Source organism: Elgaria multicarinata, chromosome 1 (genome assembly GCF_023053635.1).
Source record: "Elgaria multicarinata webbii isolate HBS135686 ecotype San Diego chromosome 1, rElgMul1.1.pri, whole genome shotgun sequence".
Taxonomy (NCBI): domain Eukaryota; kingdom Metazoa; phylum Chordata; class Lepidosauria; order Squamata; family Anguidae; genus Elgaria; species Elgaria multicarinata.
This window is the reverse complement of record NC_086171.1, coordinates 659720-668967: the sequence shown is the minus strand read 5'-3', so window position 1 is coordinate 668967 and position 9248 is coordinate 659720. Positions and strand designations below refer to the sequence as shown.

Here is a 9248-nt window from a genome sequence, read left to right as displayed (position 1 = left end):
TACCTCCGGCGAGTCCTGCGCCCGGGCTGGAGGTGACTGGGAAGTCCTGCCAGGGCCTTCGAGTCCGGTCGTTGGGGCTGCAGATGCCCCACGATGCCTGGGAGAACAGGGCTGACGGGGGAGGGGCAGGCCCCTTGGCCCGAGCCTGGATGGAGAGAGGCAGCGATTGCGGCCCCTGGAGTGCCTTGGGGGCAGGCGCAAGAGTGCGGGGCAGACCTCTGGGAGGCTGAGCTACGCCTGGTTGTAGGTGCCGTTGTAGCGGAAGGCCTCTTCCGAGACGCAGGGCCCGGGGCTGTTGGGGGTCCAGCGCTGGACGTGCACCGCCTCCTTGCTGCCGGGCTTGACCGGGCGCACAATGACCGTGCGCCTGGACGCCATCGACGGGTCCTCGTCGAAGAAGTTGAAGGGGCGCAGGTAGAAGCCGACCACGTTGCCAGGCGTGGCCGTGCTGGGCACGTCCTCCGCGTGCGGGATGTGGAGGAAGCCCACCGTCACCCAGGCCACCAGGTCCTGCCGGCGAGAACGCTCTGGTCACCGAGGCGCGCGCCCTGGTCCGCCCAGGCCTAGGCCAAGCGGCGCCCCCCCCCGCCCCCGGCTGGCCCTCTCCAAGGCCGCCCCGCTCCCCTCCCCGCACCCCGTCCCCCGCCTTGCCTGGTTCTCCAGGCTCTCGTCGTTGCGGAGGAAGTCCTCGAAGGCGACGCTGGGCGCCCAGGGCTCGTTCTGCGCGTAGAGGCTGCTGCTGGTGTCCTCGTTCTCGTGGTGCCGAGTCACGGCCAAGTGGTACCTGCAGCGGGCGCGGGGCGTCAGTCCCGGCGGACTGGCCCCGGCGCCCCTTGCCCCGCCCCGCCCCCCGGGCTTCCTCCGCCTTGGGGCCTCTCCAGCAGGGCGGCCGGCGCCAGCAAGCGCGCCTGGCGCCCTCCGCGCGGCGCCGCGTGGGCCAAGGGCCGGGGCGACGGGCAGCGCCCCGCCTCTGCCCGCAGGGCAACGGGCTCTTGGGAGCCGGCCGCTCCGGCTCCGGGGCCCTCTTCGGCCCTTCGCCCGGCGGCTACTGCAGGGGGGGCCAGCCCGGCCGCGCCCCGAGGAGGCCCTGCTGCTGAGCTCCAGGCGCACCGCGGCGCGCGTCCTCCAGTGCAAGGGAGCAGGCCGAGCGCTGGCGAGCGAGGAGGCTCGCCTTGACCCGGGGGAGGGGGGGCTGGGGGAACGGGAGTCCCCCCCCCACCCCCGCCGGGCAAGGCCGCCTCAGGGACGGAACTTAGGCTACGAAAGAGGCCGGCCGCGATTCCTAGCACGCTTCTAGTCATCCTCATTGCATTGCATGCAGTTACGTGTCTGTGACGTTGCACGTCTGCACGGGCTGAGTTTACGTTTGTAGCGGTGTGTTCCTTTTTAAATCTGTAGGTTGGGAGGTATCTCTGGGGCGGGAAGGGATCACAAGCCCTATGTTCGTGCTTAAATTAAAAAGTACACAGCACTGGCAGAGGGGGTTCTGTCCACGCAACATCTGCTTTCTCTCTGGTCGGGTGAGTCACAGGCACTCCTGTCTAGGTAAGGGGGATTCGCTCGCCTGGATGGAGCAGGAAGGGGTCTCCTGTCTCACGGAGAGCGACGCGGCCTCCTCCTGTCCTCAGAGGCAGGGAAGTGGGGGTCCAGGGGCCAGTGCCTGCCATCAGAGCAGAAGCTGCCCTGGCCACCAAAGGGCCGTCTGGGCTCATGCCGACACAGGCGCCAGGGCCCAGCGAGCCTCCAGGACGGGGCTTCAGCCACAGCTTCCCTCTGGTGGCAGCTTACTCTGCCCGGGGACAGAAGAGTCGCGGCTCGGAGATGTTCCCCAAAAACACATGCTTCGGGTGCTCTATGCCCCCCTCACACACACACACACACCCCAGAGGAAAGGTTGCAGTGCAGCAGCAAAGTGGGGCTCCCCCCCCCCGTGCAGGCCATCCTCTGGCCACAGGGCTGCCCACGGGCCCCCCACCTCTAGGGCCCCCTTCTGCCCCTGCTCACCTGCTCCAGGAGACGCCCTTCTCCTCCTTCCAGTTGCGCGGCAGGACGCGGCTGGCGTGGGAGCTGGGCTGGATGCGGTAGCTGCGCTGGTGGCCCCAGCGGTTCCGCTGGCCCGGATTGCGGACCATGAGGTAGCGCGGCAGCGGCTTGCCGAAGGGGAAGGCGGCCTGGCTCTCCCGCAGGCGCGGCTGGCGCTCCAGGTAAGGCTGCACTAGCCACTGGCTGGGCTCCCAGGGGAGGGAGATGTTCTCGAAGGCGATGTCCACCGTCTCGAAGCTGTTCCCGGCACCTGGGGTGAAGAGCGAGCGCAGGGGGTGGGTCGGGTCCTGGGCCGGAGGAGGCGAGAGGCCCGGGCTGGCGAGCGGAGGCCGCTGCAGAAGCGCTCCCGGGAGCCGGGCCGGAGGCCACCAGGGCCCAGCGGGCCAACCCCTCCCACTCGTGTCCAGCCCCTGCGCATCCAGCTTTGCGCAAGGAGCTGGAGGGCCACGCGGGCCGTGGCGGGGTGGATGTTGGGCCGTGAGCGTGGAGAGGCGGGTTCGAGTCCCCCCTCGGCCGTGGCGCGCGCTTGGGGACTTTGGGCCAGGCGCGGCCTCCCACGGGGTTAACTGGAGAGGAGGAGGAGCAGGCGCAGGTGGGGCTCCCTTACAAGAGGAAAAGCGGCAGGCTAGAAAGGTGACCACGCAGAAAGACATGGGGAGCGGGCCGGGACGCGGGGTGGGGAAGGAGCCGAGCCCTGGCGGTGGAGCGGCAGCAGTCTGGGCCGCTGCCAGGGATGGGCGGCTGAGCAAGCAGGGATGGGAGGGAGCCCGGTTCAAGCGCAGGGATCGAGCCGCCTTCTTGGAGGCGGGGGCGGGGGGGGGGGCAGAGGCAAGGTCAGAAGGGGGGGCACCGGCACCGCCTTTGCTTGCACCTCGGGGGCCTCCGACTCCTCGGGGTCTCTGCGTGGGGGCCCTGGGCCGTCAACGGGAGAGGCTCCCCTGGCCTGGCGCGTGCGAAAGCCCGAGGGCGGCAGCAGCAGGAGCAGCCAGAGGGCAAGAGCGGGAGGGGAGCAGAGCAGGAGCCTCCCCCACCCCACCCCACCCCACCCCCAGGCATCACGGCAACCGGGCGGCCAAATGAGGTGCGCTCACAGGCGCTGCTGCTGCTGCTGAGGGGACGAAGGGTTGGCCCTTGGTCAGGCCGGCGGGCCCCTTTCAGAGGGCCAACTCCATTTTGGAGAAGCTGTCGGGGGAGGGGTATTCCAGTGGTGGGCGGGACCAAAGGCAAAAGGGGCGTGCCCAAACGCCAGCAGGACGGGGGTGCGTGGGGGGGAGGGAGAGAGGCTGTCGACAGCAAGCGCCAGGAAGGCCACGGAAAGAGGCTGCAGGCCTCGGCCTCCCGGGGAGAGTCAGCCTGGGCGAATTCTTAGCAGAAGGGCCCCACCTGCAACGTCCAAGTCGACCTTGTAATGGACCAAGTGAGTGTGGACGTTGCCCAGCACGTGGGCCTGGATACGGGTGCCGTATCGGATCCCCTCTGGCGTGTAGAAGGAGGCGTGGACGTAGCCCGTGGCATGGACCTTCGCCTCCAGCACTCCGTTGGGGAAGAGCAGGAAGTCCCAGATGTAGTCATAGTTGTACACAGTGGACGTGGTGCGCAGCACGAGCGCGTGGCCCTCCAAGCCGCCATAGAAGTAGGAGCCACCGTGGAAGTCGCTGTCAAAATGGCGCCTCAATGGCACTCCGGTGGGCAGCTCAAAGATGCAGATGGCACGGGGGAAGCGGACCGGCCCGTCGGCGTCGTACTGGTGGTAGGCATCCACGAAGGCAGCCACTTCGGGGCAGTCGATGCCGGGCGCCAGTTCATGTGTGACGGCACCCATCCCCCACCCAACATCGATGTACTTGGTCTGCATGGCTGCGGGCGAGTTGCCTCCATAGAAGGCAATGGCCTCCTGGATGCTCAGTTCGTAAGCGATGCGCTCGCCATTGAAGCGCACGTCGAAGAGCTGCAGGCCAGTGGAGCTGCGCAGCCGGAAAGCCAAGCTCCAGCCGCTGTACTCCAGCAGGCTGCCCTGCAGGTGGAAATGACGGCCCTGCGTCTCGCACACTTTGGCACCGTGCGTGTCGATCGGAGGGCCGGCGGTGAAGTGCCCTCGCGGCACAAAGGTGGAGTAGAAGCTCTGCTCTGGGTGAGGAGGCAGGGTGACCGTGGCCACCGCGCCTTGCGCATATCGCTGGGCTAGTTCCTCGGGGCTGTCGAAGTACTGCCCGTTGTACCACACCTTCTGCACCGCCCAGAGGCGCGGATCGAGCTCTCTGTGGCTGATGAGGACTTCCAGGCCCACCGGGTGCAGGAAATAGCCCTCCGTGAAGCGCTGCATCATGACCCACGTCCGCCGCTCCCCAGATGCCAGGCCACGGGGTGCAACGTCCGTGAACGTCAGGCACCGGTCCTCGCAGTCGCCCACGCCGAATCCCGAGATGTCCTGCAGAAACCGTTCCAGAGGGGCCAGGAGCTCCCCCAGCCTGCAATAGAGCAGCTCATACTCCAGCTGCGTCATCGGCCGGGCTGTGTACGGCACGGGTCGGCCGTAAGGCCGGTAGAAGGTCGGCATGGGCAGCGGCCCCACGACGTACTCCATGACTCTGGGCTGGTCGCCAGTGCCGAGGAACACCACCGCTCGGGCCCGGCGCCTGGGTCGGCGGCCACCCAAGTCGAGGTAGCTTAAGGCCTGGCTTTTCTTGGGGGCTAAAAGCTCTACCAGGAAGAGGCTGTTTTTGGCCAGCGAGCCCCCCGTGCTGGGCTTTAGCTCCAGTTCTGGGCGGCTCATCAGGAAGGTCCGGACAGCCCTGTGTTCCTCTGGGGTCAAGTCAGAGAAAATGGATGCCCTTTCCTGGGACCGCGGAAGAGGGCTGGGGTCTGACCAGGCCAGGAGGCTGAGCACCCCCACTGCAGTGACTGCTGAGGACCACATCTTGACTGAAGGGGACCTGCTGGAAGAAGTGGGCAGGTGTCAAAAACGTGGCACGTAGGTACGTAGCCAACTCCCCAGCTGTGAACACAGTTTCAATCCGGTTTCAATTTGACCTGCAGAACTGGCCTGCTTTGTTCCTGTTTAGCCTTTTTGTTTAGCCTTCTAACGATGTGGTTGTTTTAAAGTTTCACAGTTTTTAATGTTCTTGGTTTTGATTGTTTTAAAGGTTTAAATTGGTGGTATAGAAACGCTAATCATAAATAGACGTATTGATTTTATTTCAACTTCTGTGAAATGTTAGTGACGAGGGGAATGGTGAGACTCATGTCTGAGGCTCTTCATGGAAACCTCACGGGCCTCTTCCAGGCCCCGTCCCTCCTGCCCAGAACTTGTGAGGGTTGCTGGTGTGAGAGCGGAGCAGCGAATGGCCGGTCCAGGCTCTTGTGTGGACTTGTGCCGTTCAGCCAGGGCCAGATCTACACCAAGCAGGATGTAACACTTTGAAAGCGGTTTGAAAACGCTCTGTGGAACGCGTCCTGGGCCCCAACCGCTTTTGTAAGCCTGTAGGCGGCCTTTTTGCATTGATTGTGCGAAAGCCGCTCTGATTGTGCCTTTTGGGCTGAGAAGCGGCATAAAAACATGAAAAGACAGAGACAGACAAGCACACCTCAATCTGAGTTGCTAGATCATTGAGGTCTAAGCAGTCCCTGCAGATGGGGTGGGTGGGCTTGGCTGGAATGTACGGGGCAGTAGGAGAGCGATTCACAGGTGATCCCCCGTGACAGGGGAGCGGGCGTCACAAGCCAGTTGTCTCGCAATAATGGGAGGGAACGGCAGAGGACGGAGAATGGCCCTCTTTCCCCTCCTGGCCCACGCTGGCCCTTCCCTGGGGCACCCAAGCTGACCACTGTCAGAAACTGGACACGGGACGGGATGGGCCTGCAAGGTGGGCGAGATGTTTGCCTTGTGTGCTCTTTCTGGGGCCTTGTCTTTCCAAGGAAGACACACCACCCCTTGCAGAGCAATCAGGGCAGGGCAGGGGCGAGGCAGGGACGGGGTGGGGCAGGCTGCAGAGATGTGGGCCAGAAGTGGCTGGGAGTGCTGGAGCTGCCCTTTGGGACAGGAGGCGATGTGAGTTTTGGGACGCTGAGCATGCAGGGCCTCGCATTGACCCACATGCAGACATCGTCCTGTGATCTGACTCACTAGAAACAACAAGCCTTATTAAGGAAGTGAGACTTCAGAGCATGTACAGAGTACTTTTTCTCAATGTGGAGGAATAGTGGATTGCTAGGGGGAACCCTGCCTCCTATTCTCCTTGACTGCCTCCACGGTCTGAGCCTGGCAGCAGAAGAAAGACCCAGCTCACAAGCAGCACATGTGTGCAGGGGTCTGGCATGGGGTCAGGGGGAGGCCGGGGGGGGGGGGACTCAGCAAATCCACACGTTAACAGGGCCAGCTTCATCTCCTCTCAGGAAGGGTCTCCATTTGGAGCTGTCCCTCCTCGGAGGCAGGACTGTTGTGCTTCCTCCCTCCCTCCCACCTACCCCACCCCCCAAGCCTCCGTGCCAGGCAGAGGCATTGCTAGGTTACTTAAAAATATGGGGCACAGGCGCCAGAACACAAAGTTGCATCTGCTTATCAAGTCAAAGCAGGGAGGGGGGGCAGTGAACACTTTTCAGAGAGGTAGAACTTCAGAGGAATTTAGGAGGCTGTGGAGGGTTTGTAAGGATTGCACATACTTAAATCAACATTATGAGGTGAGGTGGCTTTTTCTTGCTTTTTTAAAATGGAAAAAACTATTTAAAAGTCCCAGCACTTCCACAAGCATTTATTATTATTATTATTATTATTATTATTATTATTATTATTATTATTATTATTATTTACATTTATATACCTCCCCATAGTCAAAGTTCTCTGGGCAGTTTACAAAGATTCAAACAATGAACATTAAAAACTGATATACAAAATTTAAAACCATAAAAACAGGTTACATACAATATCATGATGTTGCACAGTCCTAACTCTCCTTTTGGGATAATCTGAGGCTCGCAGCTACTGAGGAGAAATTAAAGCGCAGGGGCGGGGGAAGGAGTTTGTGGCGGCTGGTTGAGTCCTTGGCTGTGCCGAAGCTATTAAACTTCTGCAGGAGTCAAAGGTTCCGGTTTGAAGCAGTAAAATCAGATGGTGTGTTAAATATCAGATGGTGTGTTAAATTTCACATGTCTTTCCCTCTCCCATCAAAGTGTCATTGCCAGCAAGCTCCCAGCTGCTTTAAAATGCTGGGACATGCACACCGCACACCCTCCCGATCTGCTGAGGGAGCGAGTCCCAAAGTCTCCTTATTATTATTATTATTGTTGTTATTTATTTATATAGCACCATCATTGTACATGGTGTCCTTAGTAACTGCAACGCTATTGAGCTTAGAGGAAATAAGCAGGCTTGTATTAAGGCAGATGCTGGCAACCGGGGCAGCCCAGAAGATCGGTGCCCAGGTGGGGCACACCCTAACAGCCCCCCCTTGTGCCAGGGCTGTGTGGGCTTTGGCAGCTGAGCGTTCCACCTTCAGTGCACTGGGGCAAAACAAAGCGGGGGCGGGCGGGTGGGCGGGGGCAGGGTCTGTAGCCTTTAGCTGCCCCTCCCCCAAAGTTCTTCAGGTTCTTCAGGTGCACACCCTAAAAAGGGACGTCTGTCAATTAGCTTTAAAGTAAGTTCCCGCTTTCAATTCCAGTTTAATGTCGTCTGTTCTAGATAGAAATCAGCCGAACATGGGCTGTACTTTGAGACAGCGTGCCCAAGCAGTTTAGGAACTACAAATACTGTAACGGAGTCTAGATAATAATAGAAGACATTTTAAGCTGACCCATTTTAATTAGGGGTGCTGCTGAAAGTTCTCCTCGCCCAGGACACTACTTCTCCCATGCTCTTCCCGGTCTGTGGTGTCATTCCTGGGGAAAGCTCTTGACCCCCCCCCCCTCTTGCAACATCTCCATATCGGAGAGCCTCCCCCTCTCTGCTCCCATGCCCCCCCCCATTTCCAGTGTCTTCTTGCTACCACTGCCGCTGCTGCCTCTTCAGGGTGCTGCCCCTCCCTGCCCCTCTGAGCTGCCCCCAGGCTATGGCTTCTCTGGGCCTGGCAGCTGCTAGATCTGGACTAAGCCCTGGCAGCTGAGCAGGTGCCTGCCCACCCCTGCCTCCCAAATGCCCTTGCAGGTGGCACTCACCTGGCTGGCTCTGCAGTGCTGCGCTGTACCTGCCCACCGCACTGGGTCCTCCTGTGGGCAAGCCCTAGGTTATCCTACCTGCAAGAGGGAGGGGAGGAGAGGGAAGGAGGCCATTGGCTGTGCCAGGCAGGGGGCGGGGCTGAGGGGCAGGTGCCTGGCATGGAGTCCTGGGGGCTGGAGGGCATGCAGCCTGGCGCAGGGGCTGGGCCCACTTGGCTTCCATTCAAAGGCAGCCCAAGCAATCCAGGCTTAGAGATAAGGGAGCGGTCAAAGGTTACTCCTTCGTGTGTTCCTTGACTCAGCATTGGCCCTGGAAACCTATCTGGTGGGGGGCCTGGGAGGGGGCAGAATGAGTCTGTTGACGAAGGATGAGGCAAGTGGCAGCCGGGCTAAAGCCAACACTGCTCTTTCTGCTCCCGTTGCCTTGCCTCCAAGATCTTTATGGAAATGGAAGGAGCTCCCCAGGGAGATTGCAGGCAGGGTCCGAGCATTGGGCAGGGAGAGGGGGACACTTACCTGGGCCTGGAAAGCCAGGGGAGCCTGGTCCAGGCTGCCATCCCATAGCTAGGATGGAGTAAAGAGGCAACATAAGAATGTAAGAAGAGCCCTGATGCTGGATCAGACCAAAGTAGGTCCATCTAGTCCAGCACTCTGTTCACACAGTAGCCAATCAGCCATCGGTCAGCGACCAACAAGGCAGGACATGGTGCAAGAGCACCCTCCCACCCATGTTCCCCAGCAACTGGTGCACACAGGCTTACTGCCTCAGATACTGGAGGTAGCACGCAGCCATCAGGGCTAGTAGACATGAATAGTTTCTCCTCCAGGAATTTATTCAACCCCCTTTTAAAGCCATCCAAATTGGTGGCCATCGCCACATCCTGTGGTAGTGAGTTCCATAATTTAACTATGTGCTATGTGCTCTAGTATTTTGAGAGAGGAGAAAAATGTCTCCCTCTCCACATTCTCCATACCATGCATAATGAATTGCATACCATGCTTGAGGATATTCATGGGAAATTGTGCAGCTTCTGTCTGGATCTCGTGCTGCTTGCAGG

General features: G+C 60.5%; 1 protein-coding gene across 1 annotated transcript; it reads right to left on the bottom strand.

Moving 5' to 3' along the window:
* Positions 1–214: 214 nt before the first annotated feature.
* Positions 215–4990, bottom strand: AOC1 (amine oxidase copper containing 1). Its single transcript, XM_063121600.1, has 4 exons — positions 3427–4990; positions 2005–2293; positions 652–784; positions 215–510 (listed from the first exon to the last, which is right to left on the bottom strand). Exons 1-4 carry the CDS (start codon positions 4958–4960, stop codon positions 232–234), a joined length of 2235 nt encoding a protein of 744 aa, XP_062977670.1. The 5' UTR covers positions 4961–4990; the 3' UTR covers positions 215–231.
* Positions 4991–9248: the final 4258 nt, after the last annotated feature.